The following is a 14,894-nucleotide window of genomic DNA, read 5'->3' as shown; positions in this document are numbered from 1 at the left end:
TATACAAAAGTGATTCATTAGTATATATAGTCACAAAGTCCTAACACCACCTCAATGAAAACAGTACTTCGAGTTCTACAACCTTGCATTTTGCTTCAATCCAAAATATGTTGGATCTGATTGTAGAATAGCCGTAATTCCAGAAACGGTATTCTGGAACTGACCCAAGGTCAGCATTGTGTTTAAAATGTGAACTGCAGCGGACAGCCCGCGACAATGGGCATGCTTTGATTTTGATTGATGGCTGCTGCAGCAAATTGTAAAGCTCTAGCAAGAAAAATTAACCAATGGGAATTTTGTGTAGTCTAGTAGGTTGCCCCGCCAAAGAAGTACTCAGCGGCCGAAAATGGCGCCCAGCTCGAAATCAGAAAAGGATGAAAACAAACAGAAAACACAGAGGAAACATAAAGAGCACGTCGTCAAGCTCCTTAATCGGGGAAAGGTAATCAGTGTCACATCAAAGTCCTGTTATTGAACGACTGACGGTGCTCTGTTAGAGACGGGTGAGATTAATGTTTCGGCACAAGCGGCGACTTAACTGTTAGCAAGCTAGCCAGCCAGCTATAGCTAGCTAGCCACATCTGCCGGGCCGACCATTGTATTGTTGTAACATTAGTTTGTTAGCTAGCTATTTGGCAGACAGATGCTCAATCTAAAGCTGGTGATTAGTAATAACTTGTTAAAATTTGCTCTCATATTGTCCATTCACTTACCATTTCCATAAAGATACTGGCTTGTTAGCTAGCCAGCCAGCCAGTTTCCATAATCAAACTTAGCTAAACGATGGGCACCCGAACGCAGACATTGTCTGTCTTGGGCTTGGAGAGATGACTTGCTGGCTAACTTCCGAGCTAAGTCAGTCTTTGTATGATTCATATAACATGTAGCCAACATTGTTCTGAAAGTATGTCTGTCCTTAGAGTAACAGAGGTTTTGATTTAGTTCGTTACAGAGCTGTCAAACCTACGTTAGCGATTCAGATGGGAAAAGTAGTTAACGACGTTAGAAGTAAACCCGGGTAATTTAACAGTGTCGACTGTGTCGTTGGCTAGCTAGATTTGTATCTTTTAATGCTTTTTTGGATGAAAAGGTGTGCCTCTGTTTTGTTCCTACCCAAATAACGTTAAGTCATTAAACTTTAGTTAACGTCCATCCAGTGCACGTTTACATGTTAGAGTTAATTACACAGCCAGTAATGTTTATGTCGAGCTAGCATGCTGTGTACTTGTGTCCAAGCACCTCTGCCCTGTGCAAGCGAGCGCTCACGGCTTGGATGTTGTTTAGTCGTTGCCATCTTGGACATGTACAAGGTTAGGCCAGTCCTTCATGGTGAAATTAACAGCCCCGTTCTGCTGTTTGAGTATTTGCTCCCGTTGGTATTTAGATTCTCTTGACGAAGGTTAGAAATGAACTAGAGGCCACTTGATGCAGACAAAATTTTAAGGTTGAAGGTATAGCGTGTGCATAAAATGTATGAATCTTGTGCAAAAGGAAGGTTTCCTTTCTAGATAAAGTACTGTCATGAGCATGTTGTCATGTTCTGTAGGTGAAGCTGAACATAATTGTGTTTGTCTTCTTTCAGTTATCAGGTCAGCTGTCGCAGCGGTTGTTCCGGAAGCTTCCTCCTCGAGTGTGCGTGCCACTCAAAAACATTGTCAGCGAGGAGTTCCTGAGAGCAGGGTGTGTGTGTGTGTGCGTGTGTGTGTGGGGGGGGGCTTGGCGGCTTGCAAGGTCCACACATTGGGACATCTTATTTTCTTTTACAATGTAGACTCTCTCTTCTGTCCTTATCATGCCCCCGTCCTTTGCAGGCACATCTTCCTGGGTTTCACAAAGTGCGGCCGCTATGTGCTGTCCTACACCAGTGACTGCGGCGAAGACGATGACTTCTCCTTCTACATCTACCACCTGTACTGGTGGGAGTTCAACATGCACAGCCGCCTCAAACAGGTGAAGAGCACCCTCCCACTGCTGTTGGTCCTCTCTGGCTAGCATGCAGCCATTCGGCCATTAGGCCTGGCCTAGCTAGAGGTGTCAGCTCAGATTCCTTTGAGCACACAGATCTCTGATAGCTGATTTCATTAGCGTCGGCCTCCTTCAACTCATTTCATGCTCTTCCTAAATCTTGTGGGCTGGTATTCCAGGACTGACCAGGATGGATGTACCAAGCTCACATGAACTGGAAAAAGTGCAAACTGAGAACAGAGCTTTCATTCACAGTCGTTTTGGTCAACAGCTTGCAATTTCCACCAAAATGAACCCGACACAGTATGTTGAGAGGGAAGTCAGATATTACACTCATTTCTGAGTACATAAAGTTAGTAGGGCAGAGGGGCTAAGTCATGTATTACTTGAGCTTCTCTCTTTGAAGCACTGCTAACCAATGGCAGTTTAGGCTGAATTTTATTGATTGTGGTACATTGCTGTTATTGGCCTTCATTGTACAGTCAGATCAGTAAATTATAAAACTAAGTCTTGGTTTCTTGCATGATAGGAAATTGATGCTGATAATTGAGGTATTTAGGAAGCTTTAATGTCTCCCTGCAGGTGCACCACGTGCGCTTGTTTGCTGGTGAGGATATCTACAGTGACCTCTACCTGACCGTGTGCGAGTGGCCCAACGATCATTCCAAAATAGTCATCTTTGGCTTCAAGTAAGATCGCCGCCCTTCTTTTGACTGTGCTGTGAATGTCCGTGGTCCTGTTCTGGGCATGCTCAGTCTTGACTTTCGGGAGAAAGGTACTCATTGGGTAACTTTTCTGTTCACGTACAGAGGAGCTTTCTGTTTGGATAAGAGTACATGAGTACAGAGTACAGCCCTTATTTGGGAATATTGACCACCGTATAGCCTTTTTTTTTTTTTTTTTTTTGATTAAGCAGTTAAGCAACCTTTTTATATGTGGAAATATGATGCATTTATTCATGTGTTGTTTTTTGTGTGCTTGTTTGTGTGTGCTTGTTTGTGTGCATGGGTGCGTTTGTGTGTGTGCATGTTTATGTGCGTGTGCCGTGTGTGCGTGTTTACGTGTGCTTGTAACAGCACCCGCAGCTCCAGCTCAGTACTGATGAACCTGATGATGAGCGATGAGAATAACAGGGACATCTACATCACCATCGCCTCCATGCCCCCCTCGAGACCCTGCGCCCAGTGCTGCCCCCCGCCCTCCTCCTCCATACGCACAGGTACAGTCCTGCGGCATTACCACGATCAAGCAGCTCTTCAGTATTTAATCACTTTCATATCTCTGCACATTACAGAGTTTCCCCAGTGACTGCTGAGGAAGCAACTTTTAATGGTGGTGTTGTTATGTGTTGGTGCGAGGGACTAATTACGGTTTTGTATCTACAGTAACTTTTAGTGATAGATTTGCCAAGCGGATTTGGGCATAGTTGGCCAGCTAACTGTTGCTAACAGCTAACTAATTATTAGTTTTGGGGGGGGGGGTTGTTTGTTTCCTGGTTGGTCCATTTCAAACTAGTTTCTCAGCAGTCTTTGCTTCAGTGTCCTTCAATTATTGATCAGAATCCCAGCAAATCGCCTGTTACTTTGACAGAAGTTAACAAAACCACCCGATTGCGCTGCTATCATTCAGTGCCTGATCATTTTTTTTTTTTTTTTAAATGGTGGCTTGTAGTACGAATGCTTCATCGCTTTCTGTCATGCTGGGACACTCCCTTCCTTATTCTCACCCACGGGTTTTTCTCTGACTCTGGTAAACGGAGTAATGTGTCCCTGTGCTGTAACTTCCTGTTTGTTGCTCGCGTTTTGTGAATGGGCAAGTCGTCCGATTACCGTCTCTCCTCCCCTCCACCAGGGGGCAGCGAGTGCCTGGAGCACGGCTTCGTGCTCAACTCGCGCTATCAGGTGGTTTACCCCTTCCCCACCTTCCAGCCTGCCTTCCAGCTGAAGAAAGACCAGGTGATCCTGCTCAACACCAGCTACTCGCTGGTGGCCTGCGCCGTGTCCCTCTGCCCAGGTACGCGCCCCGCCCTGCCCCGCCCAAATGCTGCTGTACGCCCCTCCCACTGGGGCCCGATTATGGCCAAAGCCAAATACGTTCCATGACATCACGTCCCTTTAGTGGGCGTTCATGTGCAGCGCAACTCGCAAATGCATGGCTGTGTTAATGAGGTTTATAAGAGCAGCGGTTGGGTCTTCTGTCATCATTAACAAATGGTCTGCAACTACTCTCCTCAACACAAGCAGGAAGTAAAATGGAGAGCTTTTATGTTGAGTGTTGGAGTGCAAAACCTGTACTGGTGACATTGTTACTGTGCCAGCACTCCATGCCACGGTAGAAGTGTGGCATTGCTAGCTGATTGGTTAGTCGGTATCTGACTGTCTGTTTGGTCTGTTGTGTTTCTCCCTCCCTCTCAGCTGGGGCGCAGGGCGAGTCGGGTCAGATCCTGTACAGGAAGCGGGCGTCCCGCTCTGGACCACCCCCCACGGGGCCCACCACATCTGCTCAGGGTTCCCCCGACCCCACTCTGGACTCCGCCCAGCCTTGCCCCGCCCCGGCCTCTCCCTGCCAATCGCAGGCGGCTGCCAGGGCCAGAGAGTTCGCCGCCGACCTCTTCAGGAGAGCGCAGGGGCGCGGGGCAGAGCCGGAGAGGGGCCCCGAGGCGGAGGGGAGGAGGGCCGAGCGGACGGAGGCGGAGTCTGGGGAGGGCGATCAGAATTGGGCGGAGACTAAAGCGAGGGATGCAGAGAAGAGGGGGCGGGATGAGGCGAGGGCGGGGCCGTCCCTCCGGGCGTCGGAGCCGCAGGGTCCCGAAGATGGCGCCCGCTCCCATGGCGCGATGATGATGTCACCGTCCTCCGCTTCCTCTTCCTGCCTGTCCCCCCGCTCGCCCCAGGAGCCGGTTTCCACAGAGACTGTTTCCACAGAGCCGGGATACGTGAACTACACGCGGCTGAAGTACTGCTTACCGCAGCCTGGAGCCCTGGAGCAGGACACCGGTAAGGACAGCGCCACCTGCTGAGCTGTACACGTGCCTGAATAAAAACAATGCACCCTTTCTCCTGATGAAATCTTAGTGAACTGGGCTTTCAATGGTTGTACGTTTGATTCCCAATCAGTGTAAGTTGATGAGAGCCTGCTAAATGCCTAAGACATTAAATGTAATGTAACTGATTTGTCCAATGTTTAAATTGTTAAAAATGTATGTATGTGTAAGTTTCTAAGTTATGGTTGTCTAGATATCTTACTTGCTGCCTCCTGCATCTCTGAAATGTTGCTATATTTAGGGTGGATGTGGCTCACTCTGATATCGTCAGGCCAGTTAAACACTGTCTAGAAAATGTCTAGAAGCAATTGCCCTGTTTTTGACAATATCAGTGGTGGACAGATACATTTTTCTTAAGATAGATTTTAGGATGAAATTGCAATGGAGTGTTCCCTTTGGGGACTCTCTTTGTACCTGATTGGACAGCTCTGTGTGGCCCTGTGCAGTGCCAGTGGCCAATAAGCTGTGCTTTTGACAGAGTGGGAGGGGCCTCCTCAGGGTGATGTTCTCACTGCCCTCTGTGTCTCCCAGAATACGAGGATGACAAAGTGCAGTTACCCTTCACTGTGACCGACCTGAAGGGCCGCAGCCTGCAGCTCATCCCCGGACAGAGCCACAGCCAGGTGTGTGTGTGTGTGTGTGTGTGCGTGTGTATGTGTGTGTGTGTGTGTGCACGCGTGTGTGTGTGTGTGTGTGTTTGTGTCTGTCCGTCCATCCATCCCCAGACAGAGCGGGTCTGTGATTGTGCAGGTGTGGACTGTCATTTTTTGTGTTCCATAATCAAACTTGTTCAAACCTCAGGAAAATGTTAAATTTTGAGCGTGCAATTCAGGGTGTAAATCTATAATCCCTTGGTGAAATACCTGGGTGCCTGGGTGAAATAAGGAGCCCAGCTGTGCTCTATGCTCATTCATGTTGCGCTTATGGCAGCTCTCAATATCAAAGAGACCCATGAACAGCAAGCCATGCTATTGTTATGTCTGGAGGGTGTACCGTTAGCTAGCCTGAATAAAGTTCAAGTGCGGGTCATGCTATCCACATAGCCTTTAGGCTATATAGTCCAAATGGAGGAGTGAAAAAAAAATTGTGACTCAGCTGCGCCTCAGAAGCGCCATTTGGAAATATTATGGGTATTATGCCGTTTGAGATGAAATAATAACCGAGGAGAAAGTCGACAGCAAGTGCCCTCCAGCCCCCAAAGGCTTTCCCCTCTAAAGGACCTCTGCCAGTTCTGTTTAGTTTAAGTTAGCCAGATCATTGTTGAGAATTAATGATAGATTCATACATTACAATTTTGTGTTTCGTTTGATCTACAGTTGAGTTACAGAGTCAAAATGTTGCTGTGAACGGTGTCCTTTGCATTGTTATTAACTTCTTTGGTTTTATTTGGTTTTATAAAACTGAGATACCGTTGTCGTTATCTTTTCGTTATAACATAGCACGTTTAAGCTATTTAGTTACTGGTTTAATGGGTAATTAAAACTGGGCCATAATAATTATACATTTAGGCAAAATTGAAATTGACTGTTGAATTTGAACAAATTTCTCTTCTTTATGTGATTGAGTTGAGCTCAGTTTTTGGGGAAAGTGACAGCCCTAGTGCAGGTAACAGCGGGGGGGCATCGGGTCTGACCCTGTGTGTACGTGTTCACCTGCGGCTAGTGGGTAACAGGGCAGGCTTATTGGTCCTGGAAAGTTCTGGACGCAAGTCTGAACGCTGCTCTGGGTTCCCTTCTGAGCGGGGTTCTGCTCGCAGGTTCTTCCTGTTAGTCAGGGAGTTTTCCCATTGACTCTGTTCCCCTAGGCTTGCTCTGAGGGGGGGGGGTCTCTGATCTGGGATCAGTGGAAAAGCTTCTTTGTGACAATCTGTGTTGTGAAAAACCGCTATACAAATTGAACTGAATTTTAATCATGCGCAGTCATTGTGTTGGTGTTTGTGTGAATGGCACTGGGCTGGGTCTCTCTCAATCTCTTCCCCCCTCTCTCTTCTCTGCTCTCCTCTCTTCTCTGCTCTCCTCCTCTCTCTCCGCCTCCTCCTCCCTCCCTCCTGCCCTCTCTCTCTCTCGTTCCCTCTCTCTCCCTCCTCCTGCCTCCTCCTCTCTCTTATCTCTCGTTACCTTCCCTCCTCCTCCCCCCTCTCTGCTCCTTCTCCTCTCTGTCTCCTCTGCTCCTCTCTCCTCTCTCTCCCTCTCCTCTCTCTCATCTCCTTCTCTCTCTCTCTCTTCTCTCTCTCTTCTCTCCGTTCCCTCCCTGTCGATCACTGCCTTCTCCTCTCTCTCTCTCTGGCTGCAGTGTTGTGTGTGTGGGCGCGCATCTGGACTTTGAGTATGTGATTAACGAGGTGATCCGGAACGATGCTGCCTGGGCCCCCCAGTTCTGCTCCTTCAGCGACTACGACGTGGTCATCCTGGAGGTGAGTACCCTCGTACAGCCCGGGTGTGCTGCTGTGCTCTGATTGGTTGGGTGGGTTTTGACTGACTGTCTCTGGCAGGTGTGTCCGGAGACGAACACGGTGGTGATCAACATTGGGCTCCTGTTGCTGGCCTTTTCCAATGCTGAAGAGGAGCACTGCAGGTGTGTGTGTGTGTGTGTGTGTGTGTGGGGGGATTCCTTTCCCTGGGTTGTACAGCTGTACTTGTTAGCGACATTTCACAGCACCGCTCTCTCTGCTGGGCGCGAGTGTAACAGCTGGTGTCTCTGCGTTCAGGCCCAACACGTACCACTCCAGTGTGCAGGTGAGCTGGGACCTGAGCACGGGGGTGTGCCGCACCGTGGGCATTGGTGACCTCACCGAGCTGAAGGGTCAGACCAGGTCAGCACGCTCACCTCTTTTTTGTGTGTGTGTGTGTGTCTGTTTTCTAAATGTTTAAAGTTGCGTGTGCACATCTGGAGATAAAAGCGGGCAGCATACTTGCTGCAGTAACTACCATCGTCTACTTCATATGAACTAAATGATGTAAAATGGCGTGTTTGTGTGGAAATGAACCTGCTATGTCAATGCAGAGATTGCCAGCAACTGGTCTAAAATATCACATGGGTGGAGGAAACTCTTCGTCCCGCCTACTCTGCTGATCTGTTGTACGAACATAGTGTTTTTTTTGCACTGCTAAATAAACTTCTCTCTTCATCTTTGCTCTTCCTCTCTTCCTTTGTCGCTTACTCTCTCCTCTCCTTTCTCCCTCTCTCTCGTCTCCTTTCCCTTGCTCTCGCTCCTTTCCCCTCTGTTGTCTTCCATTTTTCCTCTGTCCTCTTTCCCTCTCCTCTCTTGCTTCCTTCTCTGCCCTCATTCTTCCCCTTTCCCTCTCTCCCTCCTCCCTCTCTTCTGCTCTCTCCTTCTTCCTCTCTCTGCTCCCTCTCTTCCCTCTCCTCTCTTGCTCTGCCCTCTCCCTCCTCTCGCCCTTCTCCCCTCCTCTCCCTCCTCCCTCTCTTTGCTGCTCCCTCACTCCGCTGCTCCCTCTCTTCCCTCCCCCTCTCCTCTCCTCCCTCTGTCTCCTCCCGCTCTCTCTCCATCTCCCTCCCCATCTCCCTTCCCCTTGCTCAGTGGCAGCGTGTGGAGCTCCTACAGGAAGTCCTGTGTGAACACGGTGATGAAGTGGCTGGTCCCGGAGAGCAGCTCCCGCTACATAAACCGCATGACCAACGAGGCCCTGCACAAAGGTGCCTGTCCCATCATGCTTTGCGCTCTGAGAACCTAAACGTGTGAACAGAGATGGTGGTCATACATCGATCAGATGGACTCTAGTAGTGTTTTTGGGAAAGCGCTTGTGTGGTACAGTAGTGTTGAGGTGTAAAAGACATCTCTGTTCTTGTTTTTAGGGTCGTCCTTGCAGGTGCTGGCTGACAGTGACCGGGGCACCTGGATCGTCCTGTGAGAGGGAGAGAGTCCTAGTGACTCGTGCACATTTGCACACACACATGTACACACGCAGGCACATGCGCATACACAGACGCACACGTACCCATGCACATACGCAGGCGCACACACGCACACATACGCAGACACACATGCATGCATGCGCAGGCACACACACACGCACACACATACGCCCGCCAGGCATATACGCAGGCACACACAAACACACAAACAGCCATGAACACACACACACACACATCTCTTTTCGTCCTCATAAGTGGGCCCAGCCATGGTTCTGGTGCCTCATGCTGGTAACCGTAGTTCCTGCTATTAATAACCCATTAAATACGGTCACTTATTGCAGCTGAATTTTCAGTGGTAAACTGTTGGGAGACGGTAACGCTGGATCTCAGCTCTCCTATTCTTTTCCCCGTTTTGAAGCAGACCCGGGATTTCAGAGCATTCGTTTATTTCCATCTTCCTCAGTTGAGAGTGGCAGTTGGTTTGTGCCATAGAGAGCAGTGTGTGTACCGGGTGCTGCAGGCAGGTGTGTACAGGCAGTGTCCTGTGCCGTGTTCACACTGTCACATCCGTGTGTGTGTGTGTGTGTTTGTGTAGTGTATAATGTGTTTGTGTTGTGTGGTGTGTAGTGTATGTGTGTGTGGTGGGTGCGTGTGTGTGTGGGGGGTGTGTACGTGCGTGTGTGGGGTGTATAGCATGTGTGTTTTCGTAGTGTACAGTGTGTGTTTGTGTGTGTGCGTGCGCGTGTGTGCGTATGCGTGCAGACCCGTCAGTCTCTCAGACTCTGCTGCTGAAAGCCATCCTGGGATGTGCCTCGCCCAGCTGGGCTCTCAAAGCTGCTTTTGCTGCCCCCTTTGGTTCAGTTCAGTCTGCTCCTCTGTTTTAGAGAAATGGGCTTGACGTTGTTTCTGAAATATGTATTTTTTTAATGTATATATGTGTTTGAGGTCACCTGTGGTTCTGCTGCAGTAGATTCCGTTTCGCACGGTCGGTCTGTCCACCACTGTCTCTGCAGCAGTGGAGGTGATGGCGTACTTCATTTGATTCGATTTTTTGTTAATATTTTTATTAAAAACAAAATGCAGATTGGAGATGACCCCATGACCCCTCTTTTTTTGCCAAGTCGCCTGTCTGTCCCATGCTCTGCTCTTCTTTGTGACATAAACCCTAACAGGAACACGAAATAAATGTAGCCGCAAGCAGTGATGCACGGGGTCCAAAAGCACGTACCCAATATTACACCACTTAACAAGCGGTCAATCAGTGCCAAAATCACTCAGTTGCCATAGGGAGATACCCTGTACCACTGAGCCAAGTTTCATTGGTTTCACCCATGTTGTTAGGCCAAAACTGTGGGCAAAGGAAAGTGGATAATTACATTTCCAAAACGTACTTCTAAAAAGAATTTCAAAAGACTCATCAAAATGAAATTAGTTTCTTCCCGGGTTTGTAACTGGCTCCAGGGTAGAACACAAAGAGTTACTGGAGCAAAGTGCTATGGGAAGTGGAGTCCCAGGAGTATCACTGTTGGGAGCTCTGCATGTCCTTATTCACATAAATGATTTTGTGAAGGTTAGCGGCACAAGCTGCAGATGACACGTAACTTTGGGGTTTAGGCTGACGTAATCCAACAAGGTTTACATTCAGAAGTGGGCAGAAACTTGACATTTGACTTAAAGTTCTGGTCGTGGGATCGACATTATTATGGGCACTAGACTAAGCAACTGAGCAGCCATGAACTGAGCTAAATGGCCTGTTCTCGTCAGTATGAGAGTGTGAAAGGTGTGTGAACCCTCAGTCCAGAAAACGCATTTCTGAAAGTACTTTCTTAGGAAATGTAGATGAAGGAGAAAAATATAAAAATATAACTGGTGTTGGCTGGTGTTATAACAAAAACAAAAAAATATTTGGTGTGCTTCATGCAGAGTGAGATTCAAAGTGGCCATATCTTTAAATCCCAGCATGTTTAATACCTAAATACTTTGACTGGTACATCAAAATTTGCTACACTGACGGTTCAAATAAGGCCTTAACGGTTCAAAGAGTACAATATAAAAAACAGCCACAGTTAACAAAGTAACATAAATTTAAATTTACCAATAAAAGAAAAAGTATTATATACATACATAAATCTTTACATTTGTATACTAAAATATGCCTGTATTACATTGACAGTAGCTGCTGAGTTATCTCTATACAGTCTCAGTTTAGCCCATAGCCCTGTCACACACAAGATTAAAAAATAAAAAACAAGAACTCTGACTATGTAGCTCAGCATCTCACAACCAATTATACAATAGATTTCATGACGGGAGGGCCACAGAAATGTGGAAAGGCTGATCGGCTTGCTGTAGGAGAGAGAAAGAGAAGGACCTGTATAGTCACTGTGCCTGACCATGAGGAGGAGGAGGAGGCTACAAGGACTAGTGATGCTAGGACTAGTGAGACGTGGCTCTGCGGAACCTTTTGGTAAGGCCAGGCAGACACTAGGGCTGCGTGTATGAACTTCATGGGGCCACACACACACACACAAGCCAGCTTTACGCAGCTGCTCAAACTGGACAGTAATTTCTCTTGGTTCGGTTCTGAGGAGTTTCTGGGTGTGGAGGGGGTCTCATCACGAGCCGTGAGGGACGAGCGTCTCTCACCGCCGCTGCTCGCATCACAGCGGAGCTGACTCCGCCCATGCTCGACTTCGCCCACTCCCCGGTCTAGCCTCACACTGAGCGCGCTCACACAGCTGAACGAGGAGAAAGCCACACAGAGACAACAGGCCAGCGATGGAGGGGTGGATGATAAAGCCACATAAACAATGACGTGTGGGCGGATGGCAGGTTCCAGCCCTGTGTCCACAAAAAGACATTTTCACCACATTCACAAATACAGGCTCCAGCACAGCTGCATTACTCCTGCTGCAAAGTGGGCCAAGGAGAGGGCAGGACGCCTGCAAACACTTCCTTGTTCCGGCACAGGAACAGTTCGCTCTCTAAAACCTTCCCATTAACAAGCAAAGAAGAATCAGAATTGGTTCCCCCTGCGATCTCTGATCAAACCGGGTCATATTTTCAGCAACAGTACTCAGTCACAGAGAGTCAAAAGGACTTCCAAATAGACTGAGAACATAAGGTTAGTCTCTCGTGTTGATATTTGATCAGGGTCACCTCGGTTCAGTTAACAACAGAAGCCGCCCCGTCCAGCTGTCAATGATCTGAATGGCCCAAGTTTGCATAATATGTCCACAAGAGGGCGGTCAAATGACAATGATTTTTCAGTCTAGTGTCTTTTGGGTACTTCTGAATGAAATTGTGCTACAGTATGACGGTGGTACAGACAGCAGTCTCTGTTACCAGCCATAACATTCCTCTATACATGTGCAATGCAAATGGGATCTTGATATTTTATTGTGAACCTGTTGTACAGCATGTGGTGATGAGCAACACAGGGTAAAATAAACATAAAATAAAAACAAGAACAAAATTTACAGGTTTTCGACAATGCCAACTTTGATAAATTCTTAATTTATTCATCTTTTAAGAGTAAAACATCTGCACTACATTCTCTAACCTTTCCAAGGCACAAACAATCTCTTGACGGAAACAAGTACAATGATTTCTGCTAACCCGGCATCTCTGAACTAGCAGAGCGTATGTTAGTTGTGTAAGGTCATGATCTTTGATTTGTTAGGTTAGCACTGGCGGGTGAAGACCCGCTGAACACTAATGAGACAACCTGGAGGGTGGAAAGCAGTGTTTTGCGGATAGGGCAGTTGATCTAAAAGTGCTTAGAAGAAAAGGAACTGATATGCAGCATCAAAGTTTTTTTTTTTTTGAGGGAAAGAGGGATGCTTTTGTTGATTATAATAACGAGTGAGAGCTGCAGGGTCTGTGCTGTTTTGTCCTCTTGGCCTTTCAGACACTGCGAGGTTCAGCAACATCCACCCACAGCTAAGAGACGACAGCAGGCCACAAGCCAGGGCTGCTCCCTGAAGCGTCAAGGAGAGCAACTCAAGTGCTTTCCTGAAAGGCTTTAAGTACTTAAAGTAGCCCTCTTAGAGTCTCTAAGACAACAGTACTAAATTGACTGACTTAGAAAAACGGTTTAAAATTAAAAAAAAAAAAAAATCTTTCAGAATCAAGGGCAGTTTTCTCTTTTTAACATCCAATTCAGGGTTAAATGGAGGCAGTGATCTGTGACATCTGTGAAGCAGAAACAGGCACTGCCATTTTTGGCTTTGGCTAGTAACACAGGCGCTAAGCGCTTCCCTACTTTAATACACACACACACACACCCTCACACACACGCACGCACACACACACACAGGCTCCTGATGGTAGAAAACGGCGCTCGGTTCTAAACCTGGGTCACACAGTCACAGAAGCATACCGTCAGCGCGGCCTAAACTGTCAAACCCAACACCGCCTACAGCCTCGAGTGCTGACGCCATGCGGTTATGTTACAGGTAGGTGCGAACACAGGCTAGCTGAGAAATGGACGGAAAGGCGAAAGCAAGCAGTTTTTGGCACAAAAATGAAAAAAAAAAAAGAAGCAGATGTTAACTTTGTTAGGCGAGCATGAAAACACAGAGCGCTACGGGACTGAACAAGGCCACTGGGTTCACTCTGATTAATAAAAACAAAAATTAAAAGCAAAAATATCACAGTGAAATAATGACGGACACATATTTATACACAAATGTGCAGTTTCATATCGTCCCTTTCAAACACACACACACCCAGTCAGAACTTCCACACAGATAAGATGCAATCATACGTGAAATAGGGCAGTGTTCCCACAGAGGGGGATTATGGGAAATCATGCATGACACTGGCACAGAGCAACCTTATCTCTGCACTAGTGGGTCAAGACTTGCTGTCAAATGTGTCCAGAGCTGTGAGTGTGTACGTGTACGTGTGTGTGTGTTTGGTGCGAGAGTGTGTATGTGTGCGTGTGTGTGTGTTTCGTGTAGGAGTGTGTACGTGTGTATGTGTGTGTGTTTGGTGCAAAACTGTGTACGTGTGTGTGTGTTTGGTGCAAGAGCGTGTACATGTGCGTGTGTGTGTTTTTGGTGCACGAGTGTGTACGTGCGCATGTTTTTATCTGGGACTAGACACAGTTTTTAGTTTTAAGCACAAATGTGATCAACTTGTCAATAAGACAATATTTTGTAACAAAATCTTGCTAAAATCCAAAAAGATTAGCAAACATGAAGCTGCAGACCTGCTGGGTCAACTGCAGCATGCTTAGCCGGAGTTTTAAACCACAGAACTGCATTAAAACCGGTATAGCTATCCAGAGACGGGGGGAAAAAGGATTAGCTGTTCCAGTTGTAAAGCAGTTCTGTAGTCCAGAGGTTTAAAGCTGTGGTTTGAACCACAGCTAAGCACACTGAAATTGACCTGTAGAGTCTGCTGGCTCATAAGGCGCTCATTTCCACCCGTTTCTACAGGCAACACAGCAGAGCTCCGCCCCCACTCCCGAGACCAATCATATCCTGTGACCCCATCATACTGCAGAAGCCCAGGGATCCCACGTGCACTCTCTGAGAAAAACTGCGCTTTGCTCTAAGTGATGCAGGCCCTAATGGCCAGGCTGATTCTGAAAGCATTTGGAAATAAATCCAGTTGACATGTATTCCCCAGTCTCCCTCACACACACACACACACACACAAAGGCAGTCGCAAAAACACGCGTGCGTGGATACACACGCATGAGTGCACACTACAAAGGCATGAAGGCACTCAAACAAGCAGAAAGACAACTTCAGTCACATGACCACAACAGCAACACACTTTACAGCTACAGTCACCCCCATTCTCAAGCCACGCCCATCGCCCCAGCGACAGGCCACACCCATCACCTGTGTGCAGCAGGCCAGCGAGGGCTTTGATTGACAGCAGTGGCCCTCCAGGGACCGGACAGCTGTGACTCAGGGCACTGTTCCACACGCAGCCACGGTAACAAATTGTCCGTCATCTTTTGCTTCGTGTGCACGCGTTGTATTGGGCAGTTTGA

The 14,894-nt window shown here is 47.6% G+C and overlaps 1 protein-coding gene across 1 annotated transcript; it reads left to right on the top strand.

Moving 5' to 3' along the window:
* The first annotated feature begins 284 nt into the window (after nucleotides 1-284).
* dcaf15 (DDB1 and CUL4 associated factor 15) lies at nucleotides 285-9,973 on the top strand. Its single transcript, XM_064323592.1, has 13 exons — nucleotides 285-442; nucleotides 1,583-1,680; nucleotides 1,812-1,950; nucleotides 2,548-2,654; nucleotides 3,042-3,184; nucleotides 3,817-3,978; nucleotides 4,380-4,961; nucleotides 5,540-5,633; nucleotides 7,301-7,421; nucleotides 7,500-7,582; nucleotides 7,716-7,820; nucleotides 8,550-8,665; nucleotides 8,825-9,973. Exons 1-13 carry the CDS (start codon nucleotides 347-349, stop codon nucleotides 8,878-8,880), a joined length of 1,902 nt encoding a protein of 633 aa, XP_064179662.1. The 5' UTR covers nucleotides 285-346; the 3' UTR covers nucleotides 8,881-9,973.
* The last annotated feature ends 4,921 nt before the right edge of the window (nucleotides 9,974-14,894 follow it).

This window comes from Anguilla rostrata, chromosome 2 (genome assembly GCF_018555375.3).
Source record: "Anguilla rostrata isolate EN2019 chromosome 2, ASM1855537v3, whole genome shotgun sequence".
NCBI lineage: Eukaryota > Metazoa > Chordata > Actinopteri > Anguilliformes > Anguillidae > Anguilla > Anguilla rostrata.
This window is presented reverse-complemented; position numbering and strand designations above follow the sequence as displayed.

Coding starts and splice junctions, on each gene's coding strand:
- dcaf15 (XM_064323592.1), top strand. CDS start 347: ATGGCGCCCAGCTCGAAATCAGAAAAGGATGAAAACAAACAGAAAACA. Junction 1,681..1,811: donor GAGGAGTTCCTGAGAGCAGG/GTGTGTGTGTGT, acceptor CGTCCTTTGCAG/GCACATCTTCCTGGGTTTCA. Junction 7,422..7,499: donor ACGACGTGGTCATCCTGGAG/GTGAGTACCCTC, acceptor TGTCTCTGGCAG/GTGTGTCCGGAGACGAACAC.